Genomic DNA, 23517 nt, shown 5'->3' with positions numbered 1-23517 from the left:
CTCTTCGCGGCCACTCGCGCCTGCGGCGCTCGGGGGCGAAGAGCAGGACCAAGGTCCGCTGGCCTTCGCGCCGCTTGCAATGTCGTGGACAATAACTGAAAACGAGCGCTCTTTGCCGTTTCCATCCATCTTTCCCAGTTGGATCCATAATCACGCCTCCCTGTCTGTCTCCTGTAGCGCTGGTGGATTTCACTGACACATTAACGAATTTATGTCATATTTACATGACGATTTATGCTCGGACATTTATGTAGGCCTAAAATGTTTTAGTGACTGTGCAATACTTAAAATGTGTATTTCTTGATACTCTTTCGCTCCACTACATTTCAAAGAAAATTATTGTACAACATTTCTGAAGCCCTATTTCAAATATAGGAAATATAACAATAATGATATGTGACCAGAGGTTTCTACTGTATACTTTGACACAACTACTGGGGGTGGGGCATTCATTCCCTATTTACATCGTTCCCGAGTAGGCCGGTCCTCGACTAGATGCTCGGCTGCCCGTCAGGGAGATACAGAGATCTCCATATATGGGCATATAATGGACACAGACAGACAGATATCTCCATATATGGGCATAAATGGACACAGACAAACAGATGGTCAAAACGGGTCCTATAACAGGTATAATGGGGTTTGCATTAAAGGGCGGGGCATTCATTCCCTATTTACATCGTTCCCGAGTTGGCCAGGTTGCCGACTAGACGCTCGGTCGCGGCCGAGCTTCTAGTAATAATAAATAATAATAATCCCAAAACTGAAATTTATTTTCAGACCATGTCCCAATATGATGATATGTTGATCTTTGAAACATTTCCCTGAAGTTATGAACTGCCTTCACTGAAAGTGTGTGCGCCAATCCATGCTTCATTTTATATAAGTATCTTCTGAAGTTCAGTTGTATTCTATGCTAGTCTGGCCAATTCAAATACTCTTATCTTGAAATTATAACTGCTTTTTAGTTAGGAGATCACTTGACTAGCGTTATGACGACTTTGTCATTCATCACTACACCTCCCCCTTATTTATACATTTTTTGCAGATGTGCACTGATCTCAGAAATAGCCCTATATGGAATCCTCAAGACTGAAATCAGTCCCCAGGACTGAGAACTTTAACCCCTGCCACCACTGGTGTCAAGGCTATGTCAGGTTTAGGGAGCATCTACAAAGTCCATAAGGTCCCTGCAGACTAAGAATTAACGCCATCAATTGTGATACGTGGTCCTTGGGGAGCCCTTCAGAAAATAAATTGGTTAATGCTTCAATTTATCAAATCCAATCAACAGTGTCCTTGCTAAATGGAGCGCACGGACGTGGATCCTGAATTATCAGTGACTCCTCTCCTCCTCCCCGCTGTCCTTGATCCTGTGACCAAACAACTGTAACCCCCACCCCTCTTGATATGTTACGCTCTATATCGTTATAAGCTTTTCCTAATTATTAATAATTAATCATTAGGCATTTGCAGGGGTTTGGCAGCCAATGCATAGATATTGTCAGACACAATTTGTCTCCCTCAACCCCTTTCACCCCTTCTCTCTCTCTCCCTCTCCCTCTCCCTCTCCCTCTCTCTCTCTCTCTCTCTCTCTCTCTCTCTCTCTCTCCCTCCCTCTCTCACTGCTACCTCCTCCTCCTTTCAAATCATTAGTTTCACTTTTCATTAGGCCTGGATCAATAAAACGGATCAGTCGCTCGTGGCGAGGATACTCTGCGCTGCAAAAGACACACCGCACCCGCTCCTTCTGCTACCCTCCCTCCCTCCCTCCCTCCTTTTCACTCCTCCTTTCCCCTTTGTCTCTGGCTTTGTCATTGAATCCCCGTCTCTCTTTCCCTGTGATTGCTCAAGCTCCCGACGCCTGCCGAGGGTCCAGGTGGTAGAGGGCAGAGAGAGGTGGCGGGCGGGGTAGCCGCGCTGCGGTGGTGTCTAGAAAGGCTGCTGGAAAGAAAAGTGAGCCAGTGATTGTACTAATGCTGCCCAATAAGGCAGAACTGGCAACGCTGAATGATAACCCAATAAAGTTTAATTAAGAACCAGTAACCTCTCAGGCTTAATAATGAAAATGGAGGCCATGTGCCCAAAGGGAAAGGAAATTAAAGTTGTCGAACGTACGCGAGTGAGAAACTTGAATGACGCCCCACTCCGTCTGCCAGACAACGTATTGTTGATGCAATTATTTTTGCGTTATTATATTCTGCTGTTGTACATACAAATTATGAATACATATTATATTTTCACCTCTCTTCTTTTTCTTTGAGAGAATGGATCACAGTGATTGTGGATGTGGATGGAATATTACACTTGTTGACGTGTGAGTAGTGTACAAATTAATTGTGTCCTTGTAGTCAAGCAGCCCCTGAGGTGGGGTGTGAAGTTTGTACTGTATATACCTCATGTAGTTCTATTATATTGATTAAAAAATGTATACATTTTCTTTTATACATACAGTATGTTATCTGAATTCCTTACCTCAAAAATGTATAGAAGTCAATTGAAATCTCAGACGATTGAAAACTCGGCTCAGTTTGCCTGAACTATGCCCCCCAATAAAAGAAATTGTTCAATGCTGACAGCCGGTCAGTAGGTCAATTCATGAAAGTGTGTATATAGACAATATTTTAGGCCAATAAAAAAATAAAACGATAAACCAAATTTCCCATCTCATCCAAAAAAGGCCCCTTGGCTGCCGGACTATTGTATTACAGTATGTTACGTTATTGTTTTGGTGAGTGTGTGTGCCTGTTTGTGTGTGCATACACATGACAAGTCAATGGGCTGAGGTAAATCACATTAGAGTTTGGCTTGACAATGGCTTTTATCTGGAAAATAAGTGCCAGCCTGCCCTTAGACTTTAATTGTGAGCTTAATGTGTGTACGTGTGTGCGTGCACATATGATCTCAACTTACCCAGCACCGTGAGGCGGGCGGGTCGGGACCTCATGGCAGCCTGTATAGCCTGGCACTCGAACACAGCGTCGTCCGCCAACTCCACCCGTTGGATTCGCAGGTGGTGCTCTCCTGTACTGTGGTCCCCAATGACGGTATACCGAGGATAGCCTGCAGCCCAGAGATATGTAGATTTATTATCACCCTTTCACAGCGAGAATCAAGATCTCATTTACTTTCCAAGTGCAACAAAATACATTCTCACAGAAACAGAAACTGGTGCCTAACAATTTTCACTGATGTCAACCGATGACTAACAAGGTCAATTTGCGTACTGTGACATCAGGCATTTCAAAATATGGCAGTGATATTCAACTGGCGGCCTGCGTGCCAAATTCGTCCCGTTGGAAGTTTTCTCGTGGCCCTGGAACACATTCCATATTCCAATTTCCGTTTTGAGTGTTTGTCATAACCATTAACCACAACTCATTATTGGTCAATAATTAAGGGGCCATTGTGTGCTATTGCACAAAATGATGTCCATTGTTATGTGCTATTAGGTCCTATACCATACTACATTTACACATGTTGATTTGAGAGGATAATATCTGCACCAGTGCTGTGATGTTGGATTTGAGAAAATAGGAAGTAGGTATTCCTATATCGCCTCAACTGGGCCCTTGATCATGACACATGGGTTATTGGAGTCCACTCCAAACTCAAAAATAGGTAGCTTCTAATTGAGGGAGATGGACAATCTGACACTGAGAAAGTGGGGATGTACAGTAGCTTTCAACAATTTTCTGACAATCTGAGGGTACGGCCTCTGAGAGAGAGAGAGAGAGAGAGAGAGAGAGAGAGAGAGAGAGAGAGAGAGAGAGAGAGAGAGAGAGAGAGAGAATCATGAGCCATTGGGTGATTGGAGTCCACTCAAAAATGGGTAGCTAGAAATTGAGGGAGGCGTGTAATGGACGAACCACACTCAAAACCCATGTTGTGTTCTTGTTGTGTCTTGTGGCCCCCGACTTCATATTTTACAATTCTGGCCCCCTGCCTAATCTAGTTGAATACCCCTGATATATGCGCATAACCAATAGATAATAAATCCAATTTGTGCTGATGTTGGGCATGTCCAGTCCTTATATTTGCTGGTTTCTGCCGAAGCTGGCCATATCCAATCCATATACTGTATGGGCATACGTGTATCTGTGCACCTGCCACAGACAGACGTGCACTGTCTGCAGATGTGTTATGTATATCAAACATTTTCCTAAAATAGCTGATCTACAAGCTCACAAAATCAGGATGTGATGGTGTATGAATCAGATGTAGGCCTACTGTAAGTTGATATTGAATACTGTACTCTAGTGTGTGTGCATGTTAGATTGCGTAAAGATATTATCCGGGCTGGCGGATGGGTTTGTGGGTTTGTAAAAAATAATTTGCCAATTTGGCAAAATTGAGCTTTAATATCATAATATCATAGCAAATCCAAAACATCATGCCATGTCGATGAGTAAGCTGTAGAGGTTTTAGCTTTTAAGGAGAATTATGGGGTTTTATTGCAATAATAAACCGCTACAGCCGGAGATTGAGATGTTTCAGTAGAGCGCAACAAAAAGGATTTATAGTTTAATAATGTAAGAAAGTGTAGCACCGTAACACAAGAGACTACTGGACTATTTCACACAATTCAAGTGAGATGGTTTTTTAAATATTCCCCTAACTGTGATCCGATTATGCAAGGAGAGTGTGTTGTGGAGTGCATCCCTCCGTGGGGACATATAAGTGGAAGAAGAATTTCTTTGATTAGTTTTCTGTCTGAACTTTGATTGAAAGGCTTTATTGGATGTTTCTCCTGGTTTCTGAAAGAGCCCGTCTCTGAAGCTATTTCCCTCTAATTCTAATTACTGAAGAAATGTGGACTGAAATAAGAAGGTCTGTTCATTTCATGTAAGACTCATCTTCATAAAGAATAAACATTTTCAGAATATCCAGGAAATAATGATTGCCTCTCCCCCCCTTGAGGTCCTTAGAAATTGATCCATGATTAACAGAACTCATAGGATAGACTTCATTCTTTAAAGATCCCTCAGACTCAATTCTGTGGTTTTGTAAAACAGAACTTGTGAGAATGGATGAGACTTCTGCACTTCTGCACCTGCCACCATCCAAAAAGTCTATGTGCCAACACCATCACTGGATACCTGCCAGTGGGGAGACAGTGGGGTAAAGGATTGATTTCCCAGTATTGGCCAAGCAAGCCACGACTGAGTTTAGATAATTATGTCAAGATGATCCTCTCGCTGGACTGACTTACAGTCCGGCAGACCTCCAGCATGATTAAATACTATACAGTAAGTTAGACAAAGGAAAAGCTGAAAAAGGAAACTACATTTTAACCCAAAGGTCTACAGTACACATGATACTGTACAACCACAAGGCCTTTGACAACTTAAACCTTATTTCTAAAAGAAAACAATCACAGGGTTATCTTTAACCCACTTAACCCTATCACCACTTTGGCAACCTTGGTTGTTTTTAAATATTCTTTATAAATCAAATGTACTTGACTTGACTATTTACTTTGTTGTACATAAAATAGAGAAAATAGCTGACCTACAGTACAAGTTTGCAGGTCTGTCTTGTCTGCTATTTGCCTTTTTTTATGACATGCCAAGAATAGGCACGCTATGGTTTATGTGGTTAATCATCACGAGTTGTGCACTGACTGACGCTTCCGTTAGGATATCAAATGATCCACATTACAGGAAGCAAGGGCTATAATGCTGTGCGTAACACACATACAGTACACTTGGTTAGTAAGCCAGTTAGAACAATGGACTAATTGCAAACTGTAATAAATATTCAACCAATCAATCAAAATAAGTAATGTTTTTGTGTGAGTCCGTGAATCCATTTCTCCGGGTCAACATTCCACTGTTGGCTCTAGACGGAAAGAACATTTGGAAGAACTTTTTCTCACATGCTATGTGATGCTCATTAATTAATCTTTAAGAGATAAAATCTGTCACAGCAGCAACGGTTATTAACTAGATTACAGTCAGAACAACGTGCACCCCTATCGATGAATGAAGCTCCAGCTGCCAGTTCCAGTGGGACTACTCATAGCACACATTAAACAGAGATTTAATTATTTGCCTCAGGGATGACACCTTGAATGCTCAAGGAGGCAGCATTGTAACCACTTTTAATCACCCATAGTCCCTATTCTGGGGTGAACATTCAGTGATCTACAAGCTTACAATCACCCAGTGTAGATCTTCTATTTTCAGCAAAGAGATGGGTGTTAGTGGTAAAAAAAAGACAAAGAATTAAATAAAAGAAAGAAACTAAACTAAACTAAAGAGCCAACTCAGTTCAGGTTTACTACAGTAATTATAGAGAGTTTAAGTGGTTATTGACCAAAAATAAAGGACTTTAAATAGGGAGAAGACAAAAATATACCAACTTTGTTCAAATGCCAAACAGCCATGACTCGTCCTTGCTTAGGTCATATTCAAACCGCATCAGTATTTTAAAGTAGAGGGTACGGCCTAAATGTTTTAGCGCCCAAAAGGAACATAATAGACCAGGCTTGGCCCTCTAATGGCTTCTAAGTCCTTCAGTTCATCTACTGGCAAGATCGAACCAGCATGCACCAAAAGCCCAATTACTGACAGTTGCTTCATTGGATCTCATTCCCTTTAATAGAGCATGAAGTGAGCCTCATTTTCTCCTGGTGGGATGAGTTACAGCCGATTAAGCCACTATTGCATTTCATCTTTGCACACGTAGCCTTTAATCTAACTTTCTGTTCAGTGGGAGGACGAAAGACAAAAGAAACACGGAATGTAAAGCTAGGGGACGCACAGCAAGCAAAAAGAACATTAATATGTATATGACACTGATGACGATTTCTTTAGATGAGGCTGTTATATAGTATCTTATAACAAGGAAGCAGGTAGGAAATTGACAAGGCAGATGACATACACAGATGACCCATGAGGTTTGTCATGTACTGTAGAGGAGGAGAATTTCTCATGTCACGTACAGTATATGTCTGTAAAGGAGACATGGAGGATACACTTGATGTATCCTCGCTGATCCGATACCGCACTCATGCGTTGCTGTGGAGGTCGACCCTATGACCGTTCAGTTCCAGTGCATGCATGCATGCATGCTGAACCACCTTGCCAGCTCCAGTGTTGCACGGGTGAAAACTGAGAACCCCTCACTCTTCTTGTCTTTTTACATCACCTGTCTGATGTAAAGTGTCATTTACCCGGTGAGAGCTGTGCTAGCGTAAAAGTGGGTTATAAATGTCAGACAGAGATCACAACTAAAAGCTCCTATTAATAATACTGACGACCACAGGCTGAACAGGAGCTTTTTGCCGTTCCTTTCTCCTATAGAATATACTGACCGAAATGGAGAGCATCGCTGTGACATCATGCGCACAAGGTCACCCACATAACTATTTCATTTCCATGCAGTTTTTGTTCCTATTGATGGGCCTCCGAGTATTGATGCAATTGAAAGTGGCAAGGATAATGATTATTGCACATTTCCAACGCTGAGACCTTGGGTTGACTCCTCTGCACCTCAATTTTCTTGAATGTAGTAGCTTTACTTTATTGTTCCTTATTCTTAGCGAGGCGCGTGCCACATAAATGGCTGCTATTCACAAGCAGGCAATCTAGTCAATGACCTTAGCTTAGCCCCCAGCCATTTAACTATAATTTAGCTCTAATGGAAAACAATGTTATTAGTTGGAGCTTTGTCAGTAAAAAGTCCAACCGAAAGCTGAATCACAGTCAGTGTCTCCACCAAATATAATTTTTATATTGTATTGTGATTTTACCGCTTGAATCCCCAATGCCCGTCTTCTGGGGGCGTTGGAAATAGCTACAAGCTTCCAGAGCATCGCAACGTGCTTTGAGCTTGTAGATCTGCTGTTTCTGGTGAAGTGTTTCAGTATGAAAGGAAACAAGAGCAGACTAAGTAGGCTACTGTTGCAACTCAATAGCGTTTCACTAAGAACAGAGGGTATAAGCGGTTAATTAACAGCAAAGACGAAGGCATCGCGAATCCTTGTGGTTTTACATTATTAACCCCTCCGTCATGCCCCGGTGTCAATATGATGAAGAGTGTATCGGCACACTGGGAGAGTGATTGCCACTGTGCGTGTGACGTGTGCTTATGACTCCCCATTGATCTCAATGTATTTCCACGTTACAGCGCGTTACCCAAAGCAAACAATGTAAAATAGGCCCATTAAGGAGTAATGAATCCATCAAGACAGGAATGGATTTGTCTCTGAGCTGGATCAATGGCAACCACGTGTGTGTGTGTGTGTGTGTGTGTGTGTGTGTGTGTGTGTGTGTGTGTGTGTGTGTGTGTGTGTGTGTGTGTGTGTGTGTGGTGTGCGCGTCTGTGTGCGTGCGTCTGTGTGCATGCGTGGCTGCGTGCAGGGCTTTGTGATTTATAGCGTTCACCTTACAACATGTGTCTCACACTGTCACCACCAGGGGATGAAAATAGGTTATAGCCGTTGCCGGGGGAACGGGTGACCAATGTTCAATTTGTTGTCAGGAGACAAGGCATCAAAGGGTGCTTGGGCTGGGCTGGGCTGGGCTGGGCTGGGCTGGGCTGGGCTGGGCTGGGCTGGGCTGGGCTGGGCTGGGCTGGGCTGGGCTGGGATGGGCTGGGCTGGGCTGGGCTGGGATGGGCTGGGCTGGGCTGGGGGACATGCTTGCTTGCCATGTACCGTTAGTTGACAGGTAAGGTGCAAAATCGTCACTGTCAGGCAGAAACCTTGTATCTCCAAGTTTCAAATTTGTAGTTTTTTTTCCCGTAAAGTAAAGCTCTGCTTCACCATACAAGACTGTCGCACAAAACTTCTGAAAATAGCAGATCTACAAGCACACCGTTGTGTGCTTGTAGATCAGCAATTTTCACTATTTTAAATGATTTTTAAAATGATAAACAGTTTTGGACATACAAGGTTTCCACCCGCGCTTCGAGCTTAAAAGTAACAGTTTTGGGTTGGACATACCTGTATGAGGTTTTCACCCGACAGAGACCATAATGTGCAACTCTGTCCTGATCTCTTGGTGTTCGACTCCCCTGTATTCTAAGAACAGGTACTCTGCAGATCCACCCCACCCCGGGACTGCCGAGCGTGTTTCGTTTCTGTACATATTCATGCCATGGTGTGTTCATGTTCATTAATTAGAATAGAAAACGCATGACAGAAAAGAGAAAGACTAGGATATTCAGGGACAGATAGGAATCATCGGCTTTTGTGTTGCGATTCCTTGGAGTGAATAGTCCCCTCAGTTTAATCACTGCTGCCGCTGAATGGGAGACATGGGTCGCGGGCGGTGCAGTGCGTAATGCGTATATTGCAGACACACGCGCTCCTCTCTCCATGAATTGCAGAGTAGCCCTAGACGTCCCAACGCTCAACGCAATAATTGGCACATCACACTTTTCTTTTTTAAATGTCTACACAGCTGCTGCCGCCTGTCCTCCTTTCATTAAACGTATACTGTCTACTGTACTGTAGGTGCGTAGCAGCAGCCTCATTTTATTTCTGGCCACGCTGTGTGTTTACATAAGCATGCGGGTGATAAAAAGGACAGGTGTGGAAAAAGTGTCATCTGTCTCAATAGAAGGCACTCAGTCCTTGGTGGTCCAGGGCTGTAGTGCTCCTTTTTTAAGCGACCAATTGTTTCCAGACAGGTGACTACATTTTTACTCGTAAAGAAAATAAGCCAGGGGTCTTCAACGTTTTCAGGCCAAAGACCCCTTGGCTGAGAGAGAGATGAACTACGTATTGTATAAAGTTGTGTTGCATATTAAAAATGTTCATAGACTTCTTAGACAGCTTAGACTAGACTTGTTTGACAGCACTATCATCAGTGTAGGTTGTTGGACTAATGTGTATTTTTAGACATTGAACCACTTGAACCGTCAATACTTAGTCCACTCTTCTGATCCCGCTATAGTCTACACTAGAGGTCTTCGGACCTGCCCGAGATCCGAAATTACCCGCGATCCGAACCGCCCCGAGCCGGGTAACGGGGCCGTTTTCGAGCTTTTACCGCGGGGCGGGCCGGGGCCGGGGCCGTCTGCCCCGGTTCCCCGGGTATCTCCTGTTACCCGAGTGGAGCCGAGACAGGCCGAGATTGAAGTGAAAGCGAACGCAACAACTGCACCAAATAGATAACGCCACACGATGGCACTAAAGATGCAGCATGTAATCTGTTGCATTGGTTGTGAGAACTGAGAAGTATAACTCACTCAGTCACAACAACACTGACTGTATCAGTTGGATTTTGTTATTATTATCAAAGATATTAACGTAACGTTTTGGTTAACGGTTTACAATGGAGTTGTCATTGCGTGTTGTCATGCTCTGCAGAGCAAAATGGACACTCAAAGCAGAAAGATATAATGAACAACACATGCGACAGAGAACGATAGCATTAGCATTGGCTAGCCAATGAAGAAGGAATAAAAACATGGATTTATTTGTATTTACAAACTGTCCGCATTGACTTACTGGTCTGGGAAAAGATCATCTTTTGGCGAGAGGCACAGCGCCGCTGACAGCAACAGCAGCACCGTGGCGACGTTAGGTAAGAAATATGTCTGATACAACTCTTAATATAATAACGTTGGCATTCTTTCATTTCGGGGCGACAGGTTCGGGTCTCGGATCTCCCGTTCTGCTCGGGTTTCGGATCCAATTTTTCTAATAACAGGAGGGGCCGTTCGGATCGGATCCATCACGTCTCGGGGCTGATCGGGTAACGGTTCTCAAATTCCAAATGATAGACGGGGCCATATGGGTCCGGGTCCATTTCCCCCGGGTCCTTTTGGGTTCGGGTAGTTCAAATTGGACCCGTGAAGACCTCTAGTCTACACCAAACCTCTTTGCCAAGAATAGCAGATCTACAGTACAAGTTCACAACGCCTCGCAGCACGACGCGTTGTAAGCTTGTAGATCGGCTATTTTTGGCTAATGTTCCACACCGAATAAGGATACTAGGGTTCAAGTGTAGAAACTCTGATGACCCCCTAGGGGTCCCGTTCACCCTGTTGAAGCCCCTCTGAATTAAGCGATTTATTTCTTTATTTTTTGCTTTCTCACAGGACCAGAGGGGGAAAAAAAGGGAGATACATTCATATTCAGGTCGACTCTCTTGCATTCCAGTGCTGTGCTTTGATCCATATAAAGTGCTAAGAAGGGCGGTGAAGAAGGTCTGAGGACAGGATCACTGCTTTCTGCTCATGACCGTCAGTTAAACTATTCATTGATGTATTGGTCCTTGAGGCCCCATCACTCCTTACTCTAGTGCAGGGGTCTTCAATGTTTTCAGGCCAGGGACCCCTTAGCTGAGAGGGAGATGAAGCAGGGACCCCCTCTACATTTTGTATAAAAATGTGTGATGCAGATTTCCATCGATTTCATAGATAGATTCCTAGACTTGATTGACAGCACTGTCATCTGTCATGTTAATGTGTATTTTCAGACATTTAACCACTTAAATCGTCAATATTTTGTAAACTTGACCATTCACCATGTACTTGGTCTGCTCTTTTTTTTACCTCTAGACCAAACCTATTTGCCGAAAATTGACGATCTACAAGCTCACAACGCCTTGCAGCACGAGGCGTTGAGAACTTGTAGATCTGCTATTTTTGACTAAAGTTCTCCTTGGAATAGGGATGCCAGGGTTCAAGTTGTTCATTTAAAAGAATGGCCCTATCACACAAGGATTTGGCGGCCCCCCTGTAGTAACTCTAGGGACCCCCTAGGGGTCCCGTACCCCCTGTTGAAGACCCCTTGCTCTAGTGCCCTCCTTGGCTCACTTAGTTCCCCCCCACACACACACACCACCACCGCCCGCATTTCCTGTCTTTGGCATTGTTTAAAATGAGGTTTGCTCTTTGATTAATTTGTTTACTTGAAGGAACCTGAACAAGAATGTAGATATCATAAGGTCATAATCTCTATGTCTCGTCTCCAGGCGTAGAACTGTGCCGTTCTCACACGCTCTCTCTCTGCCCCATCTCTTTCTCCATTTACCTCTCCTCGCCCCTTTCTAATATATCATATCATATTATTATGATATTAGGTCCTCCCCATCTCTCTCTGCCTCTTTCAAATCAGGCTGCAAATAAGAGAACCCAGGCCATTGTTTACTGCGAGCTCTCACGCTCCCGAGAGTCCGATAAGAACCTGGACGGGGAAATGGAATGACTTTATTATTGGGGCCACGGTCGGCCGCATGGGGTTTAATTACAGACGACTATCGGTGACACAGCAGGCTCGCTGGAGCAGTCGCTGAAGGTCAAAGAGCAGGGGACGGCCCGATCTCCAGCGCAATACATATTTAATCGTTTTGCCGATCATAAGAGGCTTTCTAGTTTTAAAAATGGGGGAGCTTGAATGGCAATTGAGTCTGGTACACAAGAAAGATCAGATAGGGGCCGCAATAGGAACCAATATTCTTCAGGGACACATTTAATCGCAGTTTTGGGTCGGTAAACAATGACCATTTCAACAAGCTGGCATCATGGGACTCTAATAGATCGCTATTATTAGATAGGGCAGCACTTAAGAGGGTTGTAAATATTTATTTGCAGGAGTGCTGCACTGCATTGGTGTTCATTAAGTTCATGAATATTCATTTGGTCTCTAATAGAGGAACTCATAAATACCAATGTGGTGGTCCGTTTTACTCTAAATTAAACTGCTGTATTTAGGCAATTATACAAAGGCTGGCTATAATTAGAGGAAGGGAGTTAATCTTCACAAAGCCATTTACCAGCTACTTGAAACGTGACCAGTGGCACTATTGATTTCACGTCTCGTTTGGGTTTATGCACTTCTATGGCACACAAGTGTCACAGAAATAGGCTTACTGTATAGTTGTAGGCTACTGTAACTCCAAGGGGAGAGCAATGCAGCCTTCTTTGCCTCTTCAGATTGTGTGATGTACAATAATATTATTCTCTCAATGCAGCACTTATTTGTGGCGATGAGCTGACTTTGATTAAAAGCGCTGCAACCCAAGGCTTTAAATCACTATTGAATATTTGTCACTTTGTGTTTTACTCATCTGCAGAAGGGCAAAAAAGAGACAAACTTTTCAAAATACAGTAGCAACAATTTGAAGGTTCACACTCAAAAAGGTAGGTAATTCTATGAGGGTGGATTGTGCCAATGCTTTTCAATGAGAACAGAGCGTTTTGTTTTTGACAGAAATTGCCAAATGGCAACAAACCGCTCCGTTCCCATTGAAAAGCAGAATCCGCCTGTATATGTATAATTGAGCTTCTGTATGACCGTGCCCTATCCATAACCCAAGTTTAATATTATTAGATATATATTATGAATTGACAGTGCAAACTGGTTTATATTGTGACTTCTTGTATCAGCCACTCTACAGCCGGTTACACATAAAACAGACATAACCTACTGTACAGTAAAGACATAACCAGCCGTGCCAGCAAACTCATGCTGAGCTGGTCACATACCAGCTCAGCATGAGTTTGCTGGCACGCCTGGTCTGGGAATGCACTGAGGACGGAGTGTCTCAAACGTAATGTTAGGAAAAAGTGCATTCAAGATGATTGCATCAAAGATTGGCCATTTGTAAAAGATAACAACAAATAGACATTATATCCAAAAGAGTCAAACTCATATGAGTCTAATAATCTTGAATTCTAATAGACAAAGTTGAATGACCTTTACACAGAAAAGGTGAGGCGCTTTCATTTGCTGGATGGTTTGAATAATTGATTATATTCTAATTTGGAAAAACAAGGCAAGCCAAAAAGGCAATACTGTAAATAAACTACATGTTAATAATTGATGATCAGATTGCAATTGATAGTTACATATTATTGTTGCTGTCGCGCACAAACCGTATCTCCATATTTCAACGTTTCATGTTTTCATAAAACTAGAGTTTTACTTCACCATACTAGAGTAGTGTTGTTCAAATGTAGTGAAACTAGCAGATCAACAAGCTCACAACGCCTTGCGATGCAAGGCGGTGTGAGCTTGTAGAACGGCTATTGTCACTATTTTAAATAATTAATAAAAAAGAACATACAAGGTATCCCCCCGACAGCTATGAAGTACTATAATCAAGAGGCAGATTTTTTACCGTGGGTTTGGTACAGGAATGGACCGGATAGAAAATTCTAACTGAGGCTGAAATGACTATGGCAGAGCTGATCACTGCCTTCCCACAGATGCCTAATGGAAAGTCATCAGGCCAGATGGTATCATAACATGATTTTACAAACACTTCTGGACTGAAATTACAGTACAGATCTGATTTATTATGTTTTTAAAAAGTAAACAGACAACTCTATGAAACTACAGTATGTATAATCCAAAAATGAACAAAGACAGTTTCCTTTGTGGAGATTACAAGCTCTTAGCACGTTTGTGCTTAATATATATATATTTAAGGATTGAGTAAGATAATAATGAAACAGCCTCAAAGTCTGCGTTTATCAAAGTAACACGTTTCTAATCATACCCGATTAGTCTTAAGAATACTGTAATTGATTATAATTCACTGATCCCTCAACTTGTATTCTTAGGTTTTTAAATGGAAAAACATCTGAACAATGTAATGTCATTCAGGTACTTTATAATGGTATTAACAGTATTTCTCAGCCATGGCTTTTCAATAGAACTTCCAAATTAAACGTAGTATTTGGCAGGGGTATCCGATTAGTCCTTTTGTATTGATTTTAGCCACAGCAATTATTGCAAATAAAACTTTAAAAACTCCCCAGACATTCAAGGCATTTAAATGCTGGGGAAAGAATGAATAACTATCCAATTTCTCAGCTCTGAAAGAAAAATACGGTTTCAAATGCCATTGATAAAATGTGTCTTTTCCCAAAAGGTCTGGGTGTGCTATTGCTAATTGACATAATGATTACATTGGAAGAAAGGGGGGAAAAGAGAGCTGTACAGAAAACAAATAAATCATTGGCTCTCCCAAGACTTATAGACTATATTGGATCGAATTCCTCTGACCAGAGCAGAAGGTTTATCAATGCTTATCTGCATACCATTCTTTGTACACTTCAGCAAAAGTGATAAAGACATCTAACTCCATAATGTTTAAGTTCCTATGGACCCTCATTATGTTAATGAGGGCCATGGGTTTTGAATCAGTTATTGTGGATTTCAGAGTCAAATGGTTAACATAGTGTATTTCCCAACCTCAATTAGTAATATTTCTCACCCACAGCCATATGACAAGTTTGACGAGTTTTGGAGGTTGTCCAACGAGTTTGATGACCATTTAATTAATGATGCGAAGGAGTGTAATGACGAAGCGAGTTCGGGGGAGTGTTCTGGAGGTTGCGTGCGCTCACGTGGTCGGGACCTGCGCGTCCCGCCCCCTATACAATATATAGGTAGACCTGCCTGTAGGTAAGGTATTGTTGCGCAAGCTACTGCCCCGCCACCACCCCAGCTCCACCGTAGGTTCTGTGTTAGACCCCGCGGGGGGTCTCGGGTAATTGCCTGCAGAGATATGTTAAGCCCACGACGTACACAGCCATACATGTACTTCGCCGTACATGGTACACGTGTGATCGTGGGCCTGCAGGAAATGACCCGAATACAGAATCCATCGCCAAGTTATGCTCCTGCCTAAGTTGCATAGATGCCTGTTCTTATTCCTAGGCTGTTGGTATGCTGCGGCCTTAGTATAGTATCACAGTATACATGTCATGCATTTGTCGCTCTTCTGCTGCCGTTAGTAAGCCTAGTGTATGCTGCTGCCTTTATGTATCGTGCTGCTGCCTTCATATCTTGCTGATGTTTATATGCTATGTTGCTGCTGCCATTCTTGTCAATAAAGTATAATCTAACCTAAAGAACGCTCCCCTGAAATTAGATTAACTATAAAACAATCCAACTTTGATCGCCGCGCTCCACAAATACGCCCACAATTACCCTCAATTTGTCACCACACAATTTGTTTTATAATATTACCATAAATAGAAAACCACTTAAAAAAAACTATTTAAAGCTGACTGGAATGACAATAATTGAACATTTGTATGTGATTTATTGAATTCAGAAAAGTTTAACATGATTATTTCAAGAAATAGGTATGAAAAATGTGTAAAGGAAATTCCCATAATCAAAAAATACACATCAGTTTGCAAATGTAATAAAAAAGAAATGTGATAACAGTAAAAAAAAAATAAGAAAGAAATAAATATTTGGGGGGCTTTAACTCATTCACTGTATGAAATACAATAGAGGTCCCTTTAAGTAGAATGTCCTATTGCACCTAAAGTTAAAGAAATCCATTTTAAAATAGCATCAGAAATATACCCTGTTATAGCGATCTTCCTATCCTATTTTATTCTGTATTGTATTCTGTATTCCTACTGTTTTATACAATACAACATAATAAAGAAATTAAATTAAATAGAAGGAGAAAGAGGAAGAGGGAGGGGCAGGGCTGGGAAGAGGGGTAGGGTAAAGCCTGATTCATACCATGCGAGTGTAGGCGACTAATAGGCAGAGGGTTAGGGTTAGGGTTAGGGTCACGGACGCGACACATTTTGAGCTTGTAGGTCTGCTATTCTCTGCCGTTCTCGGTGCATGACACCACGGCGCGACAAGAGCATAAATTAGCCTTGCTTGATACACATCACTTCTTCTTACCTGACAGGTCCCTGCCAACCCCCAGCGCCAGGCCGTCTTTGATCCACAGCACAACACCGTGATAGTCAGGGATGGAGCAGGGCAAGGTCACCGGCTGGCCCGCCACCACCACCAGGTCCTGGGGCTGCTGGGAAAACACGGCCACTGCTCCTGAAGGATGGAGAAAAGATAAGGGGTATATATGTCAGACGCGATCATATGACTACAGGTCATGTGACTAGTACTGACTACAGATAACATTGATTGCGAAATTAAAAGGAAGAGAAAGATGAAGTACGACTGAATAGTCGAAAAGTGCTTGGCAACATCATCCATCAATAATCCCATTTCTGCCAATCAAATAAGTGGTCGTGTCGCACAAACGTCACAGTTGACCTATGAGGCATTAGGGACTTGAAGCAATGACGGCTACAGCAGTCCGCTACGGCAACCGGACATGGATCAGTGCTACGGCAGAAGCTACCTTTCCACGTAGTGTCTACAACGTCTGCTGCATAGATGCGTCACCATGGGAAACAAAGAGTTCAGTAAAAGGGGTGGGAACCCGTCACCGCCAGCTTTTTGCGTAACGATTTTGACTGCTACAGCTCTACTTCCGCCTAATGGAGTCGTCCTGAAACCCCTTCCAAGCTTAACACAACTAGTGCCTCTTAATCTGAAGGTTGCTTGGTGCCTCGGTGCCACGCAGTTTCCTCCATAGGCCGCCGCTATTATTTTGAAGGGCTGGAAGGGGGTTGTTTTTGTTTTTTTGGATTATCACTTGACGGCAACGATTACGTCATCTAGTCACATGACAGTGTGGGACAAGAAGAGGAAAGATGGCTGCGCCCTGCCTTGTGCCTTGTTTACATTTAGATCTGCTGCAAAATGTCTCAAAATGGCTATTTTGTTTAAATGAAGTTTCTTTATGGGCCTCTCCATTGACTTAACATTGAGGAGCTTCACTTCGCGTGCACGCCCAACGTGCGTTGTAAACAAATCACCGACATTACCGATGCGGGCGGGACCGGAGCGACGTACAGTAAGTAATCATATCTTTACTGTATATACAGTAAGATTCACAGTCCTCACCGTCAACGGCGCCATGGTATTAACCCTTTCAATGACGGTGAGGACTGTCAACGGCAGCAGAACAGTTAAAGTCCCTATTGAGTGAAAAACGCTCTGAGGTGCAGAACGCTGTGCACACAATAAGGGGAAGGGCCATCTTAGTTAATTGATGCCTTCGTGATACAATATAGGCCCCTCCTCCCATACATGCCATAGAGCAGCTAACACTTTCACGTCTGCCAACACTGTGTTCCTGGCACACATTAGCTCGGCGTCACACCCATGTATTCAAAGGGTTGCTGTAATTTGCCTTCCTCTCTGCCCGCCACAAAGAGCTAAGGCGGAAAAAAGGTGACGTGTGACGAACTGCATTAGGGGGAAGATGGGGCGCATTACTGTAGGTGAGAGAGGGGAGAATAAAGTGATACTGACGTGTGACAGTGTCATAGAGGCCTACTGTATCAGGCTCTGGAGCCATATTGAATATATCATGTATACTCACAGACATGCGTGCATAACACGCATGATCGCACATGCTAAAACGTACGCACATACACACGCTCACTGCTCACTTGCTCGTACGTACACACGCGCACACACACACACACACACGCACACGCACACGCACACGCGCACACACACACACACACACACACACACACACACACACACACACACACACACACACACACACACACACACACACACCTGGAGAGTAGGCAGCTGAGGTTAACAAGTGATGATTGAGGTTTCTCACACCAGACTTGTTCTGCTCCTCCTTTATTCTATTTTGCTTTCTTCATGTCAAGTTTCCAGCAATTCGGAAAATATAGACGATCTTGTTCTTGTACTACACAATACGGTTCAACAATACACCCACACGCACACGCACGCACGCACACACACACACACACACACACACACACACACACACACACACACACACACACACACACACACACACACACACACACACACACACACACACACACACACACACACACACACACACACACACACACACACACACACACATTCATGGTCAGACATACTGTACTGTAGTGTACACCTACGCAGACTCACAGGCACACAGGGACACACAGACTTTATACACACAAACATGTTCACGTTGACAGGCTCTGTGATTGTGCATGCAATGCATAAACATGCATGCAAAGACACTCAAATTAGTGAGGAAACCAAAAACCAACGGTGGAAGGGCTTAGAAAATGATTATTCTACTACGACGCGAGCTGAACAAACAAGTATGCCAACAAAAAAAACAACAACGCTCTTCTTGCAATTGAATAATTGCTATGCATTTTACTCTTTCAATTGACCCGAAACTATGTTTGAAGAAACACTGGATTATAGAAACAGTTCGGTGACAGTAGGCCTACACATGGTAAATTATGCTTTGTCACTGCATATCTATCTTAGTAAAATGAGCTCGTCCATATCAGTCATTGACTGCGCTTCCTCTTGTGACTCGTTTCCTATGCAAGGGAAATTACTCATTCAATTATGGTACATATAGAGACATGTATTGTCTTTGTTGTGCAAATTAAAACCAAGAGAGCAACAAAACCATTGTAATATAGTTGATATATAACATTAGCGCCCGCATAAAAGTAATTTCTTTCAGCTCCGGACTGGGCTTTGTGATGGATAGCAACAGTACTTAAGGAGGTAAGCAAAAGTTTTTTGTAATTATTGATTCAGGGCCACAAGCACACACACGCACGCACTAAGCTCACACAAACATAATACACTCTGCCTGACTTAGTAAACCAATGCAAAAGAAAATACTGTGCAGCGTATATTGAGCTATATTGAGCTATTCATCTTCTAGCAGACTCGACAGCTGGCTGGTTGACTTTCCCTGAGTAACATTTCCCTATTGTCAAGCCCTTAATAAATTACTGTTGGTCTGTGCATGTTTGTGCGTCTGGATTTATGCATTTGTGTGCAGTGCAAAGGTGGGCCATAGGAGAAAATAGCAAGCCAAGATGTCAGCCGTGTCTCACCATATGCTTCAGACACTATTACCTGGACACCCTTGTTCAGCACTATGTTCCCTCACGAGGGGATTTATCTGTGATTGTACACATCAAAGCAGTCTGCGTGCAGACGAAGCACACCAGCATGGAGGCACGCTTGGATATATTTCTTGGCATTTTACAGTGCATGGGGGAAGAAGACTCAACAGTGGTGTAAAGCAACTACTCTAAGTACGTTTACTTAAGTACTGTACTTTTTGAGGTAACATTTTGAGGTTTTTGTACTTTACTTGAATATTTCCAATTTCCAATACTTTTAATTCTACTCCACTATATCTCAGAGGCAAATATCGTACTCCACTACAATTTTATGACAACTTTAGTTACTAGATACTTTGTATCATACATTAACATACATTAACCACTTCAGTCCTGTTTTGGCTATTTGAAAATAGACAATCTAAAGCTCACATGCATTGCGATGTGACGCATTGTGAGCTTGTAGATCTGCTATTTATTTTCGAGTAATTCTAAATTGCAGTATTGATACTTTTACTTAAGTAAAACATGATGTGAGTACCTTTTCCACCCCTGAGAATCAAACAAACATCAGAACCTCTTCTACTCTGCTCTTTACATCATCCACCGAGCTTGAAACACGTCAAAGAGCTGCAGCCTGTGCTTTAATTGACTTATTCTCGGAGACGTCACTCTGATGAGATGACCGCAGTATCTTAATTAACACCCTGCACCCCCCAGGCCTCCCACGCCATGTATATAGCATGTTCATCGCTGAAGAAAAGTTTAATAGATAACTGTCAAGTGTGATCTACTTTCTACTCATAGAGCTGGAAATACACAGTGATTACAGCCATAACAGATGACCCATATGTCTCCAATGACTGTATGTCTTAACTATGTATCTAGTGTCTCCTTGGTTCTTGATCAATGCCCCTCTGTAATGGCCTCATGTCTTACTACAGTAGGTGCTCCAGTGAACACAATTGTCTGTGTTTGCACAATTCTGAAGCCGGCAAAGGATCATGTGCTTAATCTAATATTGCTTGTGATGCGTTGTGAGCTTTGTTGATTTGCAAATTTTCAAAGAATTTTGACAAATGTTGACGGAATAATCTTCTCCTATGGCAAAATATTCTGATCTGCAGCCAAATATATCAATTTGGGAGTCCTTGACATGAACATCTTTGAGAAGCACTGGACTACACCGTTCCCAGGCGGTGATAGGGGCCACTGTACACATGAGGAAATGGCATGAGAAATGTACTTGGGTGCTTGCAAGACAGACAAAATCATGCACGCACGTAGACACGCACACATGCTACACACACACACACACACACACACACACACACACACACACACACACACACACACACACACACACACACACACACACACACACACACACATCGTTCAACTTTTTTGTGCATAGCTTCATAATCAACTGGCTCATACAGCCATTTGAATATTATGATCAGAGCCAGAGTGGGCCGTCTTGGCGAAGTGTGCCAAACCGTTTCTCCCAAGTCAGCGACCCAGAGAGCAGGGGAACAAAAGTAAGTGGTTTGAAAATAAACAAGCACCATCTGGCACCGGCCACTTGACCGGAAAAACCTCATTCACGTAAAAGCCTGGCCCGAGTAGTCAGGCCCATGTACGAAACCTCATTTCAAAATTACACTAACCGTCTGAATGGAGATCAAGTTTGCTCACCTCCCCAAAATGATTGCTAGTCAATGTGCATAAGGAGGGATGATGCAAGATACCGTTAATTTCCCCTCGGGATTATTGAAGTTATGTTGCGTTATGGTGTTATCGGTGCGCTTGGTAGTGATAACACCGCTGATTGGATCTCCTATAGTACATTAGGGATATCCAAAGATGGACTACAGGTAATGATTTATTTCCCAAATGTAATGGCTTGGAAATGAACTTCATTGGCATGTTACCAAGCGTCTATAGCAGGGGTATTCAACGTTTTTCAGGCCAAGGACTCCTTAGTTGAGAGAGAGATGAAGCAGGGACCCCCACAACCTGTTCATAGATACCATATAGTTTAATTGTTTGACAGCACGATCATCAGTGTATTTTGGGATTCATGTCAATTTGTGTTTTCAGATATTTAACCACTTGAACCGTCACTACCTAATAAACTTGACCTTTCACTCTGTACTTGGTCTGCTCTTTTTCTCCTCTACACCAAACCTCTTTGCCGAAGATAGCTGATCTACAAGCTCTGAACATTTTTGTCTACAGTTCTCAGAATATGGACAAATAGGGTTCAAGTTGTTAATATAAAAACGATTGGAAGATTTGGAGGATTCCCTGTAGTAACTCTGAGGACCCCCTAGGGGTCCCGGACCCCCTGTTGAAGACCCCTGGTCTACAGTCTAGTCCAGATATCAGCAGTTGACTAGAGGGGTTTACACTAGTGAACACAGTCAGAAGAACAACGCACTGTGTGGAGTGTGTTGATTTAACATGAGTGTACATTTACAGGCTTACACGGTCCATTTGGTTCCATTTTGTACACTATCTGAGTTAAATGAAAACTGAGGACACCCTATCTGACTCGGGATCAAATTCACCTGTTGCTCGTTTGTGTCAAAACAAAGGCTCTGTCACATATCTGCTATTGATGCTGTGTGCACCCATGCAGTGTGCATGGGGGCGGCACTAGCACAGGTGGCGCGTTCACCTCCCCCTGTCCACGTTACTGCTGCCTTATTCTCTGGAGAAGCACAGCTACAGTACCGGGGCACCCAAGCGTGGCATTCAGCAGAGTGAAGACAACCTCCGCCCACCACCACCACCACCACCACCATGACCAACACCACCTCTCTCTCTCTCTTTCTCTTACTACAGTGGTTCTCAACCTTTTCAGGCCGCGACCCCCAAAATAACCATATTTTAACTGGGGACCCCCCCACCCTGACGAGCACTAAGATATGAGGCATTACATCTTGTATAACAAGGTTCTATTGGGAAAATAGCAGATCTACATGCTCACAATGCCTCGCGTTGCGAGGCGTTGTGAGCATGTAGATCGGCAATTTTCACAATTTCTGCCTCTAATATTTGACAATTTGACCAATGTTTAATTTGTCATTTTAGAGGTATTAAAAAGTCCTCAAATTGTCACTTTAAAAATGTGTACCCTCTATACACTTAAACTTCATGTTGGTTTGTTTACTGTTGAGTGAGAAAACAACATTGCACATTAAGTTAATCATTTGGGGACCCCCCCAAAATAATTTGGGGCGTGCGTGCGCACACAGATGTGCCGTTTCACCTCTTCTTTTCCTGAAAATGTCCTGCAAAAGCATTTTTTCCACCGGTTTCTTTTCCTGTTTCGCTTTTCAAATTTTTATGGAGAACAGAGCTTATTTTTGCAGAAACTAGCAAAAATAGCTGATCTACAATCTACATTTTCTGCAGATCCCCTGAAAATCTACCGTCTTGCCAATGGCGGGACATGTGAGGTTTTGAAATGGCACGTCTGTGTATGTGCCAAGGCTCAGGTGCCGGCAAAGTGGGAGATCCCAGTTAATAACGTTTTATTAAGCATGTTAATGGAGTGGGTGAGAAGGAGCCTGGGGAAGAAAAAGAAACGTCTAAACCTGCCAATGTGCTGAGAGATAAATGGGGCCCCGATCTGAAGGGGTCAGCCTGTTTAAATGTGTTGGCATTTACAAACGCCAGAGCTACAGACAACAGACTGTCTGAAGCCTAAGGGTGGCTTTCTCGCCTCGGAGCAGCTCATCAAGCTGGTGGAGAAACAGGATAGCAAGTAGGTTAACGTCCGATTAATATAATTTCACA

At 43.0% G+C, this 23517-nt stretch overlaps 1 protein-coding gene across 1 annotated transcript in view; it reads right to left on the bottom strand.

Annotated features, from left to right (window-relative positions):
* Window positions 1-23517, bottom strand: part of kirrel3b (kirre like nephrin family adhesion molecule 3b) — a gene marked incomplete at both ends in the record, with an annotated part of 254831 nt that overhangs the window by 81937 nt on the left and 149377 nt on the right. The window contains 2 exons of the mRNA XM_080731474.1: window positions 2914-3063; window positions 16625-16774. Coding sequence (XP_080587600.1) covers window positions 2914-3063; window positions 16625-16774 — 300 coding nt within the window. The remainder of the gene's footprint in view (window positions 1-2913; window positions 3064-16624; window positions 16775-23517) is intronic.

The sequence above is a fragment of the Nannobrachium achirus genome, assembly GCF_963921795.1.
Source record: "Nannobrachium achirus genome assembly, chromosome: 8".
Taxonomy (NCBI): domain Eukaryota; kingdom Metazoa; phylum Chordata; class Actinopteri; order Myctophiformes; family Myctophidae; genus Nannobrachium; species Nannobrachium achirus.
This window is presented reverse-complemented; position numbering and strand designations above follow the sequence as displayed.